Source organism: Cetorhinus maximus, chromosome 19, assembly GCF_964194155.1.
Source record: "Cetorhinus maximus chromosome 19, sCetMax3.hap1.1, whole genome shotgun sequence".
Taxonomy (NCBI): Eukaryota; Metazoa; Chordata; class Chondrichthyes; order Lamniformes; family Cetorhinidae; genus Cetorhinus; species Cetorhinus maximus.
Window position 1 is genome coordinate 5,806,722 of NC_135897.1, and position 23,460 is coordinate 5,830,181.

At 44.6% G+C, this 23,460-nt stretch overlaps 1 protein-coding gene across 1 annotated transcript in view; it reads right to left on the reverse strand.

Annotated features, from left to right (window-relative positions):
- kif1aa (kinesin family member 1Aa) overlaps nucleotides 1–23,460 on the reverse strand; it is a 324,793-nt gene that overhangs the window by 38,927 nt on the left and 262,406 nt on the right. Inside the window, exon 37 of the mRNA XM_078563437.1 lies at nucleotides 21,479–21,584. Coding sequence (XP_078419563.1) covers nucleotides 21,479–21,584 — 106 coding nt within the window. The remainder of the gene's footprint in view (nucleotides 1–21,478; nucleotides 21,585–23,460) is intronic.

The following is a 23,460-nucleotide window of genomic DNA, read 5'->3' on the forward strand; positions in this document are numbered from 1 at the left end:
CCTTGCACCTTACCATGTCCAACGAAGGAGACAACTTAACCCAGCTTTGTTCTCTGCCAATTTTTTCAACTACTGTTGATGGTGTTGACTCTTGAAGGGTCTGGCAGGAGGCACTGGTATCCCATCCAATGGGCCATTCAGCAGATCCCAAGCAACAATAGTGATTGTTGGCTATTAGACTGCAGGGACCATCACATATATACCAGATCGTCTTCAGTCCACTAAATGCAAAGGTGCACTTCAACACGTTGGGCATTTCTCAATACAATATGGGCTGAGGGGAGGGATGTGGCACTGGTCTTCCCCATGGGACTCGTAGACAATCAGCAGCCTAATGTACACCATTCCCGTCTTTTTTTTCCATTGGCAACCCAGTGACACTGATGGGACATGGTGTAAAATGGCCTGTCAATTGACTACAGTCTGTCTCAGATAATGCCATAGATTAATGTCACCTGAAGAAATGGGAACAATGGTCAAATTTATCCAGTTTAATCCAAGGCACTGAGGCAAATTGTACTCCATAACTACCAGTTTAGCACAGCGAGAGACAGCTGTTATCTCTGCTACCTGGGTGCAATTCTCACCTTTTACTGAGATACCTTTAGCCTAATCAACAAATGGCAATTCACTAAAGATGTGCCAATCACCAAAATCTGGGCAAATTCATGCTTGATGTATTGGTATAGCAACCTAGCCTTTCACACCAATTAGTAAGAATGCAAAAGGCTCTTAAATAAGACATTATCCAAAGAGAACCAAAGTCTCATCAGGAATTCACTGATAACAGAAAAAGAATAGCACTAGGATAGGAATAAGCAGCTGCTGATTGTTTTCTTGTTACCTCTTGTAAAGTGCAGGCTTTATTGGAACAGAAACTGTGCTTTGTAAAAACTGCTCAGCTAAGAGATAATATGATAACTGGATGAGATGGCAGTGCAGTAACGATGGCCGAGGTGGAGGGAGCTTAGGGGTAGGGGTGGAAAAGGTGGATTGGGGAGGGGATCAGGGGTCAAAGGGGAGGGAGATTGGGAGGTGGACATCAGGAGTCGAGGGGAAGAATGATTGGGAGTTGAGGGAGGGATAGCAGGATAGGGAAATCAGGAGCTGAGGGAGATGGAAATTGGGAGTTGAAGGAGGGAAATTGAGAGATGGAGATGAGGAGTCGAGGGGAGGAAGATCAGGAGATTGGGGGTTGGGAATCAGGGGAAAATTGTGATCAGTGGTCCTGGTGACCTGGGCTGAGGGAGGGAACTGAAGGTTAGGGCCAGGGCCTGGAGGTGGGATGTCAAGCATATTGGATCTGGAAGGGACAATGTTTAGAATGGTAATGTGGCAACTAACATTTTTATGTACATTACTTTTGGGGTTGGCTTCCCTAAGTGCAGTCAGCAAGGGCGCTGGCTGCCTCAGGACTAACCAATGCTGGAGCTGGCACCTGAAGCAGACATTTACAAATGAACAAACTGTGGTGTCTGGCATGTCGGAAGTATGTGCCTGCTTCCTGCCTGCCATTTTGAGGTCATGGGGGCCTGTGTAGCACTTGTTATCTGAGAGACTATGTGATAACTGAAAGATTGAATGATAGCAGAGATGGTGTTGCAATAGAATTGTGTGATAAGTTAGAGATGTGTGATAACTGAGAGATGGTGACAACTGAGATGTTCTGTTAACTGAGAGATGTGAGAACTGAGCCCCTGTCCTTTTACCCCTGCTAGATGGGGCAGAAGCTTGCTGTTCAGGCCTTGATTTGAGAGATGGGCAGTCAGGTGACTGCCTTCTGTAAACTCTCACTGTGCAATGCAACATAACAGACTAACGCCCCTAAAACACTGGCTGCAACAAGAGAAATATCTCCTGGGGTCCTAGCGCCCAATGTTATCAAAGAGTAATTCCATCGCTCCCCACAACCATCATACTCAACTCCTTTATTTGTAGAGAAAGCAAGAAACAATTTCATGACAATTACAACACAAAAGCATTTTTTCATACAATATCAATGCATCTTTTTTCTGAATTAATTTCAATGCTGGAGTTTTACAAAGTAATTTGTCATTAGACAAATTCGCAGTGAAAGATAAAGAACACGAGCCACCAATGACGAACACGATACAATACACATCAGGGACACATGTGAAGAACAGATCATGTGACGACCACCACCCAACACATGAAGAAGACTACAGCACGAAGAACACATTATGCTAAAAACGTGTGAAGGGTATAGCGTACAGAGACACAAAATATGAAAAACGTAAAGGGTAAAGAACACAAAACATGTGGGATGCAAGACAGACATTAAAGAGCATGGGACAAAGACAGAGGCAGCAAAACACTTAACTACCTCAATTATCCTTCAGATAGGTAACATGATAAACAGGGCATTTGTCTTTATTTTCAGAGGGGAATTTCATGTGTTTAGATTAGATTCGGGCAGATGGGCAATCTGCTTCATAGAAGCCTCCACCACTGATGCTTGTCCCTAGACAGCCCATAGAACACAAGGGAGGTGCACTGTCAGGATTGGGTGTCTGACCTGATAGGGTTGGGTGCAAAGGCGAGTTCAATTTACTGAACAAGGCATGGGCTAACCTTGTACTCCTTTAATTGGAGGTTAAGAGGTGATCCAGTTGAGGTGTTAGGGGGGACAACAAGGAAACGGAGTTAAGGCCACAATCTATTGTAGTCCACGTAGGATGATTAAAGAAGTCAAAGGGGGTAGATAGAGAGAACTATTTCCTCTGATGTTGAAGTCCAGAGCAAGGGAACATAACGTTAAAATTAGAGCTTGGCTGTCCATAGGTGATATCAAGAATTAGCTCTGTCACACAGAACATTCACTAAATCTAGTAAGTGTTATGTAATGGGGGCCACAGATACAGCGACCCCCATAACAGGGCCTTGTGCAATATGTGGAGTGGAGATGCAAAAATTGCTGACACTCAAATCACACTCTGCACGGGATTCTCCATCACTAACAGGGTCTTACAGGTCAGCTGTCCTGCAATGAGGTAGATCAAACCTAGTGGACAGGAGCCTAATTCACAAGACAGACGTGAGTGTCATGTCAAGGAGATGTCAGTGATTCTTACACATTTAGCTTCAGCAATTATGATTGGAAGCTAAAAAGAAAAGGAGGGCATGCTGGAAATACACAACAAATGGAGCAGCATCATAAAGGGAAAAAAAGGTCATGTAAAAAAGGTAGGGCCTTTCAAACAAATATTTAGACCGCCATTTATGTTTTTTGATGCAGACTTGACCTGCAGTGTATTTCCAGATTTCTCATCATTCCTACCGACTTAAAATTTCTCGCGTCCTGAAGTGGAGAATGCCAGTCTGCTGGAGAATTGAGAATATTCCTTATGTTCAGGCTTGACAAGGCAGTCGGATGCACTAGGCTCCAAAGACCCTGCCACAGAACCGCCCAGAGAGTTACATAATTCAACTCTACGCAGGATTTTTTGCTGCTGTTGACAATTATTGGTGTGGTTTGAAGTGGGTGGAATCAGTGGGGTAACCCATTGTTTTCTGCTGGGGAAGAGAGTGGAAGCTACTTGATGTGTCTCCATTCCTGCTCATTGCTGTGGCTTGTAAGCAGTCCCCCTGACCCCTCCCCTCCCCTCCCCTCCCCTTCCCCATCCCCTCCTCTCCCCCTCCCCTCCTCTCCCCCTCTCCCCTCCAAATGTGAGGTAGATTTGACTCTAAATTTAGTTTGAACAGCTGTTTGCAATTCGGAATCTTAAATAGATGGAGCGGCCCATGTGAAAAACCCTGTGCCTCACATCATTTCTCTTAGTTGTTTCTCATTCTTCCAATCACAGCACTTCGTGTTCACCTTCTGTTAAAGACACTTCAGTTGCCATGACATTTTTTGCCTAGTTTTCAAACCCATTCTCAAAACCTACCTATTGGACCATGGCTTTGCAACTCTACTGATGTTAATCCATCTCCCTCACCTTGTTGGACTCAGTGTTCACCTCAGGTCAGCATGCTGTGTTACTGATCATCTTAACCAACGTTAATCTACATACAATAACCCCTCCCAGATAAAACTCTGTGTATTTCTATTGATGTTGATCCAGCTCCCTCTCACTCAATGACACTTCCCATCAGCACCCCGTGTTACTGACTGTATCTCTACTGATGTTAACCCAGCTCCCTCACACTGTCACTCAGTAACCCCTCTCCCATCAGCACCCTGTGTTACTGACTGTATCTCTACTGATGCTAATCCAGCTCCCTCACACTGTCACTCAGTAACCCCTCTCCCCCCAGCGCCCTGTGTTACTGACTGTATCTCTACTGATGTTAACCCAGCTCCCTCACACTGTCACTCAGTAACCCCTCTCCCCCCAGCGCCCTGTGTTACTGACTGTATCTCTACTGATGTTAATCCAGCTCCCTCACACTGTCACTCAGTAACCCCTCTCCCCCCAGCACCCTGTGTTACTGACTGTATCTCTACTGATGTTAATCCAGCTCCCTCACACTGTCACTCAGTAACCCCCCTCCCCCCAGCGCCCTGTGTTACTGACTGTATCTCTACTGATGTTAATCCAGCTCCCTCACACTGTCACTCAGTAACCCCTCTCCCCCCAGCGCCCTGTGTTACTGACTGTATCTCTACTGATGTTAATCCAGCTCCCTCACACTGTCACTCAGTAACCCCTCTCCCCCCAGCACCCTGTGTTACTGACTGTATCTCTACTGATGTTAATCCAGCTCCCTCACACTGTCACTCAGTAACCCCCCTCCCCCCAGCGCCCTGTGTTACTGACTGTATCTCTACTGATGTTAATCCAGCTCCCTCACACTGTCACTCAGTAACCCCTCTCCCCCCAGCGCCCTGTGTTACTGACTGTATCTCTACTGATGTTAATCCATTCCCTCACGCTGTCACTCAGTAACCCCTCTCCCTCCAGCCCCCTGTGTTACTGACTGTATCTCTACTGATGTTAATCCAGCTCCCTCACACTGTCACTCAGTAACCCCTCTCCCTCCAGCCCCCTGTGTTACTGACTGTATCTCTACTGATGTTAATCCAGCTCCCTCACACTGTCACTCAGTAACCCCCCTCCCTCCAGCACCCTGTGTTACTGACTGTATCTCTACTGATGTTAATCCATTCCCTCACGCTGTCAGGCTTAGTAACTTACTCTGATTATGTTGTCACTGCTTATATTTACACTGAAATGGTGAATAAATGCAGAACAGAGTCAATGGGTGCAATGATAATTCTTAGTAGCTACTTGCTTTCTAACAGGTGATCTGAAAGTGAGCCTCCCTTTTCTGAGTGATGTGATCAGAAGAACAAGAAACACCTCAGCTGTGTTAGCAGCAATGAAAGGCAGTAATGATTGAGCTGGAGGGACTATAGGTTGATTGATGGCTAGGGGCTAAGGCTCTTGAATGCTTCCTTGAGCACAGAATTTTTGAAGTTTACAGTGACCATGGTTGATGAGAAGAAAGTGCAGGTTTCCAAGAAGGGCGTCAAGAGAACGCAGAAAAAGTGGCCAGCGAAGCTAGGAAAGAAAGTTACTCTATCTACATTTATAAAGGTGATGAAACAGGTTCACCCCAAAACCAGCATCTCCTCCAAGACCCTGAACATCATGAACTCGTTTTGTGAGTGACATTTTCGAGCGGATTGCGGGCAAGGCTTCCCGCCTGGCCCATTATAACAAGCGCAGCACCATCAGCTCCTGGGAGATCCAGAGCGCCGTGCCCCTGCTGCTGCCCGGGGAACTGACCAAGTACGCCTTGTCGGAAGGGACAAAGGCGATGACCAAGTACACCAGCTCCAAGGGAAAAGAACCCTAGGGGAAAAAAAATCTCAAGATTGACGGGATGGGGCGGAGGGCATTTGATGAACTAAAGGATGACATTACAGAATTGTAGTACAAAGACAACTATGATGACTTTGGAAAAACATCATCTTCATCACCTCTAACATCTTGTGGTAAAACAAATATGATTTTAAGTTTTATCATTTTGTAACACACGGCTCAGGAACATTCCTTCCTGTTCTATCGTGAGTGGTTCCTGGAGCATTTTAACTTTGAAATAAAAATAATATTTTGGGACCAAGTTCAGGCTTTATGGATGGTTTCAGTCAGAATTCTCATTAAGATTGATGCCAAATGAATACATGTTCTTGAAGTAACCACAGTGACGGTAGAGAGCCTACACTAAGAGTCAATGCAAATAAAACTCCAGCATCTCACTCTGCGTTTAGTGCCTGTGTTCACTTAGAATTAAACATTGTTTGATTTTTCTCCCCCAGTGTCCTGTCAGATTTTGACTCCGCCAATATGTGGAGAGAGGACTGGCCAGTGCTAGGATTCCTCTGTGGCCTCTCTGGTGTTTCTGGCACCTCTCCGAGCTGGGTCTAGGGTGAAAGAAAGAGACACAACACCACAACAGGAAGTCCTGTTTCCCAAAATGCAATTCAGATTGCCCACAGTTCTGTAACTGGTCCTTCACTCTTTGGGGCCTCCTTCCTGTCAAACTCCCTGACTGAAGATGACAAGCAAGTTCACTCCCCTAAGGCCAAGGTGATTCCACAGCCACAGCCATAAGGTGGGTGCAGGGAGAAATCAGCATGATTCCTACTCTGTCTTCCCCTACCACAGCAAAACTTCATGCCCGTCCTAGGGTACCTCCTCTCCCACATTGCTGGTTTCAGACTATTGACTCAACTTGTAAGACACTCATACATAGCAGCATCTTCCCACCTAGTGAGTTACTGGCATCCTGCACTGTACCCATCAGGAAATCAAAGCCTAGCTAATAGATACTCTTGCTAGATGCAATTTTGGATTACTTACTGGCATTAAATGAGGAAGTAACATGGGAGAGTTTTACTTATACAGTTCTTGCACGTCTCAGCATCTTTCTGGTATGAACATTCAGCTGGGACGTGGCTGGGCTGGGCTAGTTTGGCCTGGTCACAACAGTGCAATTGGCTCTGCAATTGGCCTAATATGAAGGCCTAAAGGTTGGCAGTCAACCACTGAGGAACATATGTGACTCCCTGCTCAATATACAGTCTCAGAATTCTGAGACTGTTAGTAGCCAGAGAAAAGGAAGTGTCTGAGGGAAAGAGGGAAGGTCAGAATGCCTTCAAAGATGATGGGACTGATGAGGGAGATGATTGTGGAGCAGGAAGGATGGGTCTAAAACATGGGCAGAAAGAGGCTGTATTTTGATGTGCAATGCCAGTAGTGAACCTGTTAGTGAGTTTATCTGAAATTTTCATCAGCCATTTTAACTCTTTCAGGTTAACACCATCCTCGTTTTGCACATCACAGGCCTGACCCCAAAGGCAACAACGCAATACAAATAAAATAACATAACAAGGAACAGGGGAAAAAAATCCAGAGGCCATGGCCTATTCTCACTCAACTGGACTCAGACTGGCTGATTGGCATGATATCAAACTGGACTGATCCCAGACTGGCATGGGGTGGATTGCAGGTGTATAAGTGGATTTGATATGGAAGAAATCAAACATTCATGGGGTGCATGTGGCACACTTACTGTCAGCCCAGTCAGAGAATCAACTGGAAGACAGCAACTGGGCTCTGACGTGCTCTGCTGGATGGCCCTCTATATTCACAATATTACATTCTGTGATACATGTGTTAAAATGGCCTCCAGGAAAGAAAGATCTTGCATTTATATCAGGCCTTTCACAATCTCAGAACACCCCACAGGGCTTTACAAACAATGGAGCACTTTTGAAGTACAGTCACTGTTGTACTGTATGGAATGCAGCAGCCAATTTCAGCACAGCCAGGTACCACAAACAGCAATCAGATATATGACCAGATTATCTGTTTTAGGTGTTAGTTGAGAGACAAATATTTGCCAGGAGACCAGTCAAAATGCCCCAGCACTCCTTCGAAATAGTACCATGGGCTCCTTATGTTAAGATGAGAGGGCAGATGGGGCCTCAGTTTAACATCTCACTTGAAAGATGGCACCTCAGACAGTGCAGAGCTCCCTCGGTACTGCACTAAAGTGTCAGCCTCCTTTAAGTGCTCAAATCTCTGGAGTGAAGTTTGAACCCACAATCTTCAGAGGTGTGAGTGTTATCACTGAGTCAAGGCTGACACCTTGGCCAATGGTTTAACAATAAAAAGCAGGGAACATTTTCCCAGCTGTAACTGCTCATGGCCATTATTCAACAACATAAAAAGGACTGGCTACTTACCCCTGTAGGGGTAGCAATGTCCACATAGGAACTGAGCCTTTATATCCATTTTTTGTTTGTGATCAGCTTCAAGTTTTACAGAATAATATTGTGTTGACAAAATAAAAGGGTTTTTTTTCCCTGCTGAAAGCTACAGGATATTCATGCTGAGAATAAATTAATTTGAAGTTTTTGCACCAAGACCAACATCCAGCTCTCCCAGGTCAGACGTAGCATGGGTTAAATATGGGGTAAAGCTCCCTCTACATTGACCCACAAACACTCCCAGGTTGGGTGCTGCAGAAGCTGAACATAAATTCAAGCTTCCACTACACCACCCACTATTTGACCGTGCTACCTCTCCCCTTTCATCATTCTCTTCCAGCATTGCTTTCCCTTTGGCCCTTTCCTGACTTCCTGTTATGATGTTATGAATAGAGCATCTAATAGTACCGTCAGCTTCTTCTGTTTCCTTAACAAGAAAAACAGATCATTCTGGTTGCTGTCTAAACCATCCCTGATTTTTTTTTCCCCCTGGAACATAACAACTAACAAGGGTGATGTTAGTAAGATTGTTAACAGAATGATGTTTGGGGTGGGTGGGCGAATCTTTCCAATTAGGTGGCTTGCAAGATGCCTGAACTTGTAAAGGGCAACATTTGAATGCACTGAAAGGTCCCAGTATGATCTGCTCCATCCTTCAACATCGCCTGCAGTTCACAGCTCTGGATTCCCAAGCCAGATACCCATCACGAGTGGGCCAATATTAGATTGACTGCACTGGTCAAACCCTGAGCATGCTCGATTGTTCAGGCTTGACCATGGCAGCCCCACAGGTTTAAAGGTACAGTATTACTCTTAAAGGCCTGTGTGTGGGTTCATCATAATTAGCCCATGCCCTGACCCCACTCAGATAGTAAATGTCTGCCCTCCACAAATTTACACTGCAACCAAACTCAGAACTCTGAGGCAGAAAGGCTCCACGTTTTAAGATACAGATTTTTTTTGTCCCTTCTAACCCTCATACCGTCCCACTGCTTATCTAGGATCGTCACAGGATACAGACTTCTCCACGATCACTATCAAAGCTACTCCATGTTATTGGTAAGGAAGCACATCCATGGAGTGCAGTCAGTTCCCTCCCTCCACCCTTCCTCTAAGTCATCCCTAGCTAGAAATTCTGACCTCTGACCAAACTCTTAAGAAACTTTTCAGTCACACATGTTTTAGCTTCCCTGTACCAAGCTTGTTCCTCACATTATGCTCCAGGATTACAAAGTGCTTGAATCTGCTTCAAAGCATTCAATATACTTTTGACCCAGAAAGCTGACCCACAGCAGTAAACAGGATCATAATGCAGGACACTCTGGATCATTGACTGGCTTGTAGTTTTGAAAGGGAGGGAGAGGGAAATAAGGGAAAAAGGATGTGTGAGGGTCAGAGAGAGAGAGAAGGGGTGAGAGAGAGAGAGACAGAGAGGGGGGCAAGGAGTTGGAGAGAAAGGAGGAAAGAAAAAGGAAGAAAGGCAGAGGAAGTGAAGGAGAGGACAGAGAATGGAGTGGGATGGTGAAGGTCAAGGAAGTGAAAGGAAGATAGAAGGGTAGATTAGAGCGAGAAAGGGTGATGGAAGGAAGAAGTGATAGTGGATAAAGAGAGAAATCTTGAGAAAGTCTTGCATTTATGTAGTGCCTCATTCCATGTCTTGGGGACATTCTAAAGCAGACACAAACTACTTTGAATTCCACCACACTATCTGGGCAATGATCCGGTAAAGTCACCCTATGTTTATACTAATGATACTACTGACACTACTGATTATCTCCCAGAGAATGAAGTTGAAAATAACGTGGCTTCTGTAGTGACTGTTGCCATGTAGCTAACTCAAATTGAACAAGTCAGCAGCTGAATATTGTGTGCATGGGCTGGTGGGAGATTGTCTGCTTGTTCCCTGAGCAGGGGCACTTGGCAGTTAGTGTGCAGAGTGATGAATAAAAGGAGCTTAAGAGGGGAAGGAATTAGCTCTTTAACTCAGATTCTTTCATTTTCTGATAATATTCTGGATAACTCCACAATCTAGAGCTCCTGTATGGAATATTTTAAATTCATGCAAAGAGCTGGGTGTCATTGGCAAGGGAAGCATTTATTGCCCATCCCTAATTGCCCTTGGGAAGGTGATGCTGAGTTGCCTTCTTGAGTACAACTGAGTGGCTTGCTGGGTCATTTCAGAGGGCACTTAAGAGTCAACTACATTGCTATGGCAGATCTCCTTCCCAGGAGGACTTTAGTGACCTTTTACGACAATCACCAATGCAGATCCTAGCTTTTTGTTCCAGATTTATTTAGTGAACTGAATTTTACATCCTCCAGCTGCTATGGTTGGATTTGAACTTGTTTTTTTGGATCGTCAGTGTAGGCCTCTGGATTACTATTCCAATAACATAACCACTATGCTACCGTACCAGCTATAATTGCACTGGGAGGTAAGGAGGATCGGAGGTTTCGGGCAAGAATGTGGTAGCCCCCATTTCCCAATCTGCGCTCACTTCAAATGAAAATCCCTGCGAGCATCACAGGATTATGGATTCAGCGCTTTTATCTTCTCCTCAATAGCCGCAGACTTTTAATGCAAAATCCAGCGTGGCCAAAAAAAAAACTAAATGTTTGAAAAACTCATCATTGCTGCCAAGTCCTGAAACAAACTGTACTCTGCAATAATCTCACAGTGACTGAGCTTAATACCCACCTCAAACATTAACTTGTCTCAAGTGTCTAACCTGCTGTGTATTTCCAGAGCATTTGTTTGCTTTGTTTCAGAGGTCAGATACCTCACTCTCAGCATGGGCAGTGTTGCTGGGGTCAGCAATCTTCTAGCCACTACAATTAATGGAGATAATTTCACAAGCAGCACCTTCACTATTACCCTATATCCAACCCCCCTCAGACTTGTGTCCAGGGTTTCCCCAAGAAGTCTTGAGTCAACTGGACTATAATTATTCTCTCCACCTTTGGCCCCCCCGACTCTAATCCAGGTAAACTCACTGAACAGCGTCTCATCTTCCTCCTCGGTACCCTGAAGCACTTTGCATGGAACACTGAGCTCAAGACATCATCTGTCTGCCAGTTCCTGCCGTCCACCATTCTCTTCCGCTTTGTGGCTCTTGATGCTCCTATTCTCATCTGCCTGAAATGACCTTCTGAAATTGAGCTGCCATTTATACCTCTTCCCTGCATTTTCAAATTTCTTTCCAGGCTATGGAACCCCGTGGCTATCACCTTGGAGACGGTCATTAGCACGGCTGATCTCTTTTACATCCTCCTGGTTGTGAAACGCACGGCCACAGGAGGCCATTCGGTCCATTACTATCCATTCGGCTGGCGCTATCTGCCCCCTCCCCATCTCCTTGTCAGATTGGCCAAACCTGCAGCGGGATTCCCCACTCCTTCAACAAGTCCGGACAATACCAGGTCTCAGTTTTAAACTGTCTTTCTACTTTTCGAGTATGAGCTGACTTGCCAGGGCCAAATTTATGACTATGTGCCAGTTGAGAGGAGGTTTGCAGTAAGCCATGCTCATTGAGAGCTTGTGCCTTGCACCAATCTCCATTTTACTCCTGCTTTGACAGAAAAGCTGAGAAGTCTCTGTGCATTTCCCCTCTTGTCCTGGTTCAGTATTTCCAATTTTTTTTTTTGTGTTTTATTTCTGATATTTTCTGCCGTTGGGTTTACATTTCGAAAGGGCTGGAAAAGGCTTTGACGTCAGGCCGATAAAGAGGAATACTGTCTCTTTGAACAAAGGAAATATCACAATCTTGCAATAAAGACATCGTAAAAAGGAGCACAAATATCATCGGAGGGCACAGCAGGTTAACAGGCACAGGACACTGACAGAGGAGTAAATAAAACCGAAACAAGTGATACCAGTGAGTGAAACCAAAGAAAGGACTGGACATAAACTGGAGAGAGAGAGAGAGCGAGAAAGAGAAAGAGAGAGTGAAAGAAAAGTTCACTGTGTACCTATTGTCATTTCCGTGTGTTATGCTTTTAGTGAAGACAACCCAGAGACAAACACAAAAGGGAAAAAAAAAGAAAAAAAATGTCAGAAGTTTAGTCCTCAGGATGTTAGATGCCATGTCAGTAATGCCAACCTGAGCAACAGAGAGGGGTGGGGTGGTGGTGGAGGAAAGGAGGGATGGGGTGGGGGCAAAATTCCAGCCTCCACCCTTCACCACATCAGACTGCCAACGAGCATTACTGTGCAGTTTCCTCTGGGAGGAATAGAAATTCTGCAAAGACCTGTACTGTGAATTGCTTGGGGCCTGGGACACACTGTTGGTGCATTTTTTGAATCACCAGATAAAATTGAAGAAGCAGTTTGGTGACTGTAAACACGTTGCAATCTCTTTCAATCACTGCTGATGGGAACAGTCCTCCTCTGGGGGTGATTTAATCCACCAGAGTGATTTAATCCACCATTCCCTCACAGTGAGTCAGCCACCATTACACCGTATGGTTAAACAGTGAGTATCCTTACCTAGGTGAAGGAATAGCAACTTGACGTGTTACACAGTGTGTAACCATAACCAGCAACTCCACATAGCTACACCATGATAATGCTTACCCTCCTGCACAAACAGGAACTCTTGTACAATTACACAGCGAGTAATCCTTATCCTGCTGAATAAATAGGCACGCTGGACATTTACACAATAAGTAACCCTTACCCTTCTGATTATTCCAGGTATCTGGAATTGAAGTTAGGAGGAAATGTTCACAAAATTGGTTTTGTTTTCTTGACAAAACAATGAACATTCAAGGTAGTTAAACCTAGGTGAAGTTTTCCAAATTGCCAAATTGGTCCAGAATATTGTTCCCTTTAAGCGAAAAGCTTCATATACCAAGACACAGAAGTTAAAAGCAGGAGGTCAGGAGCAGGAAGGGAAGTCAATGTTTTTACACAAGAAATAATAGAATTGAAGAACACTTGAAAGATTATTGAAGCAAACAATATTAATGGGTTTAATAGGCAACAATATCTGTAATTCAGGAGAGAAGGGTTGACAGATGTGGCAAGGTATGATCTCAGAATAATGAACTGGCTTGTTTGAGTTTTCTGTTTTTATGACTCATATTCTGAACAGCAAATCCATACACAGTAAGTAATCTTTGCACAGCTGAATAAACAGATAAACAGAGGTTCCATGTCGTTATAATGAGTAAATTTCTGCTCTGATGATAAACACCAAACTTAGTCAGATGTAATGAGAGACTCTTACCCTGCTGAATTCATAAGAACTCTGCATAGGTACAGTGGGAAACCCTTACCCTGCTGAAAAGCATTACCATCACAGAATCCCCTGCTGTCAATATCCTGGGGGTTACCAATGACCGGAAACTGAACTGGACCAGTCACATAAATACCGTGGCTACAAGAGCAGGTCAGAGGCTGAGAATCCTGCAACGAGTAACTCATCTCCTGACTCCCCAAAGCCTGTCCACCATGTTCAAGGCACAAGTCAGGGGTGTGATGGAACACTCTCCACTTGCCTGGATGAGTGCAGCTCCCACAACACTCAAGAAGCTTGACACCATCCAGGACAAAGCAGCCTGCTTGATTGGCACCACATCCACAAACATTCACTCCCTCTACCACTGATGTGCAGTGGCAGCAGTGTGTACCATCTACAAGATGCACTGCAGCAGCTCACCAAGGCTCCTTCCACAGCACCTTCCAAACCCACTACCTCTACCATCTTGAAGGACAAGTGCAGCAGATGCATGGGAACACCATTACCTGCAAGTTCCCCTCCAAGCCACTCACCATCCTGACTTGGAAATATATCTCTGTTCCTTTACTGTTGCTGGGTATAAATCATGGAACTCCCTCCCTAACAGCACTGTGGGTGCACCTCCACCGCATGGACTGTAGTGGTTCAAGAAGGTGGCCACCCGCCACCTTCTCAAGGGCAATTAGGGATGGTGGCCAAGCCAGTGATACCCACATCCTGTGAAAGAATAAGCCTTAGCCTGATGAATAAACAAGAATGCAATACAGTTACACAGTGAATAAACCTTATCTTGCTTAGTAGTGACAAAGTGAATACTCTTATCCTGCTGAATAAACAGGAATTCCAAGTTTGCACAATGACTAATCCTTACACTGCTGAATAAACAAGAACTCCGACAATTACAAAAGGGGGAAAGGTGTGCTTTATTTGGATCTCACAACCAAATTAATTATATAGTGTTTGGGTTGTCACAGTCAACAAATGATCGAACACAGCTTAGAGCCTATCCATTTTGTGTGACTTCTAAGGGATTAATATACTGGTGCAGACTTTCCACCTCACAACTAACTGATTTGTAAGGCAACCATGATGTCCTTGCCTTATTTCTGTTGAGGTCTCCACTGCCCCAAATGTATTGCTGGCTCAGGGTCTTTGAATGGTCCATAATGAATTGTAACAATGCTGCACAGTTTGTGCTCAAGGTAGCCCATTTTATGGGCAGACCAAACTCCTTGCACTGGCATAAGGCCTTCAACACAACACCCCAGATTCCAAGTTTTCACACCATGAGTGAAGTCTATCGCAATTGAACGGATGGACAGTGCAACATTTTATACACACGCACTGGTCTCCCATACTCTCCTGCCAAAACAAGCTTAACAAAATGAAGTAGCTGTGGAAAAGCTCCCCCCTACTCCCCCCACCCCAAAGTCCTTAGCAGCATGTCAGCCCATTTATCACAGCCATCACAGCGCTACATGCAAGCCTTTGGCTTCCTCAGAGCTAATGGAATCGGGCTTCAAGCCGAATCAGGCTGGCAATGCCTGGCAGGTCTTTGCAGAATGTAGTGAAAGGAGGAAAAGTGAAAGGAAACAAACAATCCAAATAAATGAAGATTAAGGAAAGCAAAGGTTTCGATGGGATTTCGATGCCTGAAAGCTGTTGAGAAATAAATGTTTTAAGGATTTAAAACAAAAAAATACCTAGGCATATCCGAATCAAGAAATTGCCTGCAAAAACACAAAAACAATACCTTGTTAGTAGACTCAATAAAGTATCGAAGCTGATGGTAACATCACAAAGCAAAGCACATATGGAGGCTTTGCACTTCAGCCAACCCTGAGCACAAAGACACAGCAAAGCTATGTTCTACGAGATAGAAGGTCACTAATATTCATTGAGTAGCTTTGTTTGGGACCACCTTACATAACAATTAAAGTGCCTTGTCTTTTTTTTTTATTAAACAATATTTTAATTTTCTGCCAAATTACTGACTAATACATGGTAAACAGAACACTTCAGAATGGATAGGTGAAGCCGAAATGCTAGGCGGCATCGTGCGCCTTTCTCTCCGGCACTACGGCAAATCTCACCCTCCATCACAGAATCTGCAGCTGATGACTTTCGAGTGAAAAGGGAATCTATATTTATGTTGAAGTTAGATCAGAGCTGGAGCGTGGTGGACGTGCACAACATTGGGTTAGTCATCATTTGCTCAACCAAAAGCTGAACAGGAAGCAAGACAGGACAAGCCGGGGAGTGGGATCATGACCGTGTGTATGATTGCTGGGATGTTGATGAAGATATTAAGAACTGATTTCTGCTCTCCATGAGACACAGAAGTAATGGACTTCTAATTTACCAATCAGATTTATGGTGATTGCCCAATTTTATTATGCTTTATAAAAGCCTTGGATACATGACTAAAAAGCTGGCCTGCTGTTACACACTGGGAAAACAACTCTTCTGCCAGATCAATCACAACTAAAGTTCTGTTTCGCTTTTGCAGCCATTTTCTTGGATACAATGTTGTCTAAATCTGCCTGGTATTTGCTTACCACTGCCGGCAAGCAGTGTGCTCAGAAATCGGTGAAATCATCTGCCTGTTAACCTCCGCTAGGCAGAATATTTTCTCAAGCATTGTGCTATTCTGGTTGGGATCTACATGGCCGACTTACTTATGGGTGCTTCAGTCATTCTGAGGCATTTAGTGACCTTCTATGTCTGTGGCAGGAAAAAGGTCCATAGATTGCACGTTAAAGGGGTGATGCAGGAGTTGATTTTGACTTGTCATTTTTTGGTGCATTAGCACCTTCATTGCAGTGGCTAATATGAGAAAAATAATGACACGTAGCACGCACACATTCTCACAAACGCAGGCACACAATCTCATATGTTCACACTTGCACTCTCTTGTTCACATTCTCCCATGTTCATGTGCAATTGAGGTCGGATTTTCCGAGGAGTGGCAATCACCATTGGATTGCCACGCCACTCCTATCCTCTTACCTTGCACTGGAGCTCTGCATTTCTCACCCGGCCTTCCTAACAAGGCCTCTTCAGAAATGCAGGGCGTATCTGTTCTGGGAATCCTTCCATATAGTGCAGGATCATCGAGGGAAGCCAAGCCATGCCCCCTTTTTATAGCACTAGCTGCTGTATTCCGATAAGTTTAAAGGTCCCAAAGCTACTTTGATAAGCTATGAAGAGAAGGTAAGTGCATAAGTTAAGTGGGTGAGGGGTAGGGCAGCAGGTGGGTGAGGGGGTAGGTTGGCAGGTAGGTGGGTGAGGAGTTAAGGTGGCAAATAAGTGGGTGAAGGGATAGGGTGACAGGCGGATGAGGGGGTAGGTCAGCTAGTAAGTGGGTGAGGGATAGGCGGTAGATAAGTGAATAGGAGGTGGGTGGAAGGGAAAGTTGATGAGGGAGTAGGTTGGCTGGTAAGTGGGTGAGGGGGAGGATAGAAGATGAGAGAGGTGATAGGGTGGAAGGTAACTGGGTGAAGTGGTAGGGTGGGTGAGAGGGTAGGATGGATCGGGGGGTAGTCAGGTGATCAGGAGTTAGTCAAGTAATCGGGAGGGCAGTCAGGTGGAGGTTGGTGGCAGTAGGATTCAGAAGTATAGTTACTCAGGAGTTAGGCCTGGTTTTAATCCTTCTAACTTTTCCTGGATAACTATTCTCGTAAGTGAGTTGGAACCATCTGAAGTTCTTTTTTATTCATTCACGGGATGTGGGTTTCAATGGCCGGGCCAAAATTTATTGGCCATCCCTAGTTGCCCTTGAGAAGGTGATGGTGAGCCATCTTGAATGGTGGTGTAGGTACACCCACAGCGCTTTTAGGAAGGGAGTTCCAGGGTTTTGACCCAGTGACAGTGAAGGAATGGCGATATATTTCCAAGTCAGGATGGTGAGTGGCTTGGAGGGGAACTTCCTGGTGCTGGTGTTCCCATCTATCTGCTGCCCTTGTCCTTCTTGATGGTAGAAGTCTCCGACTCTAACTTAGAGGGAGGATTGGACGGTTCCAGATGCAGGGGAATTTCCCATTGGTGGTCCAAACTTCCCAGGCAATTCCCACATAGTTAGTGCATTAGGAATTTCAAGGGGTCACCCAATGCATCTTTGAGGGTATCTCTGGGGTACAACTATCCGGAGATCAGAAATTCTGGACCTCTGTCTCACCCACACAGACCCACCCATATTTGCGCACACTTGTACAAAGACTCACTCATGCCCACACTCACTCATATTCATACACAGGGCAGAATTTTGCCTTTGTCGGGCAGGCTTGGCGGGAGCGGTCGGGAAGCTGACCGCCCCCGCAATCGGGGCAGGACCGCGATTTCATGCTGGCAGGCCAATGGAGGCCCGCCCACCATGAAATGCGTTCTGCAGTGCTGCCTGTGTGGGGGGCGGGGGTTTGGTGAGAGCACAAGTTCGTGCAGGAGAAGCTCCCTGACGGACAAAGCTGCCTTAGGGAGAGGAAGAGTTTAAGAATTAAAAATAAAGAGTTTTAAATTGTTAAAAGAAATGTCCCCTCATGTGACTCTGTCACTTGAGCAGGGACATGTTATTAATGAAATGTTTAAATTTTTATTTTATTTTTAATAGCTGTTGGAAACCTCATTCCGCCTGTGGATGAGGTTTCCTAAAAAGTTCAAAGGCCGCCTGGCCTTTTTGCCTGCCCGTCAACTGTAAGGTTGGACGGGCAGCGAAAAATTTAACTCAATTACCTTTTTAATGGGCTTATTAGGCTTTTTAATTGCCGGCAGGTGCACTGCTGACTCCCACACCCGCCTGCTGACCGAAATATCGCGGGAGTGCGCGCTGGCGTCCAGACACTCGCCCGATGTCATCGCACATCATTTTACACTCGAGCGGCTTGGGAGCATGTCTGTCCGCTCAGCAAAAAAATCCTGCCCACAAACTCACTCATATTCATTCACACTTAGAAACCCACTCATATTCACACATGGTCTATCACACAGAAACATGCATTCTTTCATATTCATTCAAAATCATCCAACTCACATACACACTTCCTCTCACACAAATCAAATCAATTTTATAATTATCTAAAGTTATCTTTTGTTACAAGCCTAATCCTTATTACATGTATAAGAAAGGGCTAGGAGAACAAATAATTCAATTACCTCTAGAAAGAGCTCTTACAATTCAATAAACCATTCGATTGTTATTGCATTACACTGCTTATCTCTAATTTTCCTGACCTTAATTCTCCCCATTTCCCTAGTCTTGCATTTCTATGGTTTTTTTTTAACTATTTCAGTGGCATTTCCTGGATCTCAGGCAAGAAGTGATCCATAACTGCCTTTACAGCACTGCTTGTGGGCCCTGTCCCAGTCCAATAAGCAAATCTGCTTCCCTCACCACTATCACCAATCCACCCATCCACTTCCATCTACCTCTATCTCCACGCTCTTCCACCCAGCCACAATTCCCCCAGGCCCTCATCTCTCCTGAAACATGACCTCTCCTCCCTCTCAACCCAAACGTCTCTCTCCCCCAAATCCGGACGCAATCTCTGACCCGAACATTATCTTTCCTGCCTGAGCACGATCACACCCTCCACCGCCTCTGTCACTGACTACAATCTACAATCTCTCCGCCATGTTCTGCACCCATTCCAGACCGGAAACTCCACCCCTCTCCTCTCCTCGCTGCTCACCAGCTGCTGCCTTGTGCCAGTTTTCCTGTCCAACAGACAGGCAGCCTGTCAATCAGACTTGTGTTTGGTGGGAAACGTAGTGAAAGAATTTAAAAGGAGTCCTGCAGTTATTATTAGCAGGATGTCCGGGGAGCCCATTCTCCCACCACAAACCTTTCCTCCTGCTCCTTCCCAGATTCCCTGTAAATATCAAGACCGAGGTATCGGTTTTAAGAAATTGCATCACTCAGTCCCAGAGCTGGGCTCTGACAGTGTCTGACCCACTGCCCAGCCCAGTCCCAGGGTGTGAAAGGACAGTGTCTAAAACACAGCATCAGCCAATTCTACTTATATTAATTTGCTTGAAAGGCAGTGCAAGTTGTGCCCTTCTCGATTCTGAACTGTAAATTTTGAGGTGCTGTTCTTAGCACTTTTCTCTTATATTGAGAGCAAGGCAGTCTATGGCTGCATTCAAAATTTATTATTCTTACAATAATGCACCAGGTACAGAGAAGGGGTAGTAATGTTCCATAAAGTCTTCAATAGAGTGAGAAACAATGACCAATATTCCAAAGCTCATGAAGTACATTAGCAGAAGGGGAAAGAGAAATCCAAATGATACTGTTGCAATAAAAACGGCATTTACATTGATTAGTGATCTTGGAAACTCCCCAATACTAATGGAATAATTTTGCTCTTACCTACTGAACATTATTGTGCTGCCCCAGAGCAACATGGAGTCTCTCTCACAGTGTCTACTCGTTGCTCTGAAAGGAGGCGTTGCTTTCGCAGTTGCACATGTCCAGTCACCGGGGTTGTGCGAAGAGATTCAAATCTCAGGGGGCACAGGTGAAAAATTAATATGCCAAGAGTGAGAAGGGGGAAAACCTCTTCATTCAAAAGAAAACTGAGTTGTGGAACAAATTAGCATGGAAAGACACTGAAGGAGTGGTATAAATGGGGTCAAGAAACAATTTAACGTGTTAATGAAGAGAGGAGTTTGGAGGATATGATAACAATGTGGAGTAAATCTCTGGAAATAACTGGAGCTGTTGTCTTTGGGTCTTCCTCTATGGCGGTGGTGATAAGGATGGCAATACTTACCCTGCAAACGTTGACACGATTGATGGGGCTTATTGTTATTTCTGCTCTCCTGTTCCCACCACCTCGTATGTGCTTCAATCACCTTCGGTATGAATGATAATTGACGCCACTGTTTTTTTAATCTCCACAAAAGGAAGAAATGCACAATCCACTTTGGCAAAAGCAAGGGAATGCTAAAGTAGCTACAAATCCGCAGAATAATAGAAACCACCCAGCCAGCTACTAAACAGCAACCCAACCAATGAGTTCAAATAGATTCACAAAACAACAGAAGAAACAAAGTTAAAGAATACAATGATAATATTTTAGTTAAACTATGGTTTGAACTTTATTCAAAGTGAATTACTTTGCATATTAAGTACATTGTGTTTAAATGGTTTCACACTCTCACTTTCTTGATGTGTTTGGGTGTCTGCACGTAATGTGGAGCTGTATTCAATTGAAGGGCACAGTTTTTCTGTGTGGTGTCAGGACTCCCTGTCCCAAAACTGTCCGGTCAGGAACAGCATGGGTTAAGTCCGAGGCTTTCTGTTATATCTAATCCATGATGTACCCAACATGGGAGTGTTTAATGGAACTATGTCAGTGGGAGTTTCACTCTATATCTAATTTGTATTATATTTGAATTGGGAGCGTTTAATGGGAGTGTGTCCAGGCAACATTATATTTAATCTGTGTTGTGTATGATCTGGGAAGTGACTGATGGGGCTTGGAGGGAGATTTATTCTATATTTAGCTTGTGATGTACCTGACCTGGAAATACAAGCTGAGACAGTGTAGAGCAAACTTTAAAGTGTAGCTAATCAAGCCTGTACCTGATCTGGGGGTGGTTGTTGGGGGACTGTAGAGGAAGTTATTCTCTGTATCTAACCTGTGGTGTACCTGAACTGGGAATGCTTGACACAACAGCGCAGAAGAAGTTTTACTCTACATCTAATCCTATATGCTGTACCTCAGAGAGTTGTTCAGAATTATGAAGAGTTTTGGTAAGTTAAAAAGTGAAAAATGATACTGGAAGCTGCTGAAGAATTGAACAATCCTGCACTCCTGAATGAAGAAGAGGTAGTTGGGGGAAAGGAACCACCAACTGAGTACTGGGAATTCAACAGAAGAAGGAAGATCTGGAAATCATTTAAGAATGTTAACAAAAAGATACTATGCAGTTTGCGGTTAGTAAAAACCAGGCAGTGTCAAACTGAGCATGAATGACTCTTCGGTTTAATACCTACCGATCCTCCAGGGATGGGTGTGTGTAGCCAGCAGTTAGAATATTCAGGGACAGGATGTTGGGATCAATGACGGAATCATCTGACTCTGGGGTGCTCCGGATCCGACCTACCAATAGAGACAATACAAGACTGATTACTGAAGCCAACCCAACCCCTTACCTATTCCTTTTCTAAAGGCCTCTCACTTGTGAATGCTCTCAATCGAGCTGTGGAACTTACTGCATACAGGCTGCGAATTTATGAACTCACAGTATGACAAAGTTTATGTATATATTTCTCCTCTTAATTCTTACTTTTTAAATTAAATGTATTGTCGTAGTGTGGGAAGCCCAATTGGCTTGGTAGGTTAACCACCCCATTCACTTTCCAAGTGCCAGGTATGGCTAAGTTGGTCGTACTCTTGCACCTGAGTTGTATGGTTGTGGGTTCAAGTTTCACTCCAGAGTCCTGAGCGTGTAATCCAGGCTGACATTTCAGTGTAGTACTGAGGGAGTGCTGCACTGTCAAAACTGTCATTCTTCAGATGAAACATCAAACCAACGCCATTCTGCCTCTCAGATGGATATAAAAGATCCCACAGCACTATTTGTATAAGAACAGGGGAGTTGGCCCTGGCACCTTAGCCAATATTTATCCCTCAATCAACATCACTAAAACAGATTATCAAGCCATTATCTCATTGCTGTTTATGGACCTTGCAGTGGCTGCTGCATTTCCTACATTAGAACACTAAACTACATTTCAAACAATTTACTTAATTGGCTATAAGACACACTGGGACATTCTGATATCATGAAAAGCATTATACAATTGCACGCTCTTTTATTTCTTGCAGTCCAAAGCCCCTGTGATGTTAGGTGTCACTGTTAGAACATAAGCATGAACTACCTGTGAACTCAGGAAATGGTGAGTGATGGGTTACAATATCTTTATCGGTTGCTTAAGGTAGTGCTTAAGATTCACGAGAGTTGCTGATAAAGCAACTTTATTGATCTAACCTATGCTCCAAGTTTAAGGAGTCAGTATTGCAAGACTGCCATTTCTTTTTTCACTCACACCTCTGCTCCTTTCCCTGCCTGTAGACATGTATAAAAGCTTTTCAGTTCTGATGAAAGGTCACTGGCCTGAAATGTTAAGTCTCCTTCTCTCTCCACAGGTGCTGCCTGACCTGCTGAGCATTTCCAGCATTTTCTGTGTTCTTATGACAAGTATAATGTACTTTTAACTGCACAGTTTCTGCTTGGCAGCATGAGGGACATGGGGAGCTTAACATGGGTTAGTGGGTGGGATTGGCTGTGGCAGGGGCTTAAATAGGCAAAATCCAAACTCTTTGAGTGGATCATCCACCCAGTTTTAACTTGACAACTTCTGGATATTACTAAGGTGGGACAACGGGCGGGCAGTCAAACAGCTTCAAGGAGGCTGAGTGGGATTTTACATACGTTACCGAGGCTAGAATTCCTAAATGTAACCTGCAAAGCAGGTTTGTCTGTGGCTGGATGACTTTCCCAAGCCTCTGGAAACATCAAGGGCAGAAGTTTGCCATTTGCGAGCTGGGGGCGGGGCCCGCTCGCCAACGTGTAAAATGATGCGAGATGACGTTGGGCGGAACCCTCGATGTCACCGCGCCCCATTTAAATTTTCAGGTAGGCGGGGGCGCAGCAAAATCAGCTGTGTGCCCGCTGACCTGTCAATGGCCAATTAAGGCCATTGGCAGGATCATTAAAACAATTAAAGGACCTGCCCGTCCAACCTTAAGGTTGGTTGGCAGGCAGGCCAGGAGCCCCAGTGGCTAATAGATAAAACATGAAACCTCATCCAGCGGTGGGATGAGGTTTCATGCAGGGTTTTAAAAATTTTAATAAAGTTATTCTGTAAATTATGAACATGTCCCATCTCATGTGACATTGTCACATAAGGGGACATGTAAGGGGTTTTTCTATTCTCAATTTTTAATATTTTTAAAAGTGGAAGCGATCGCC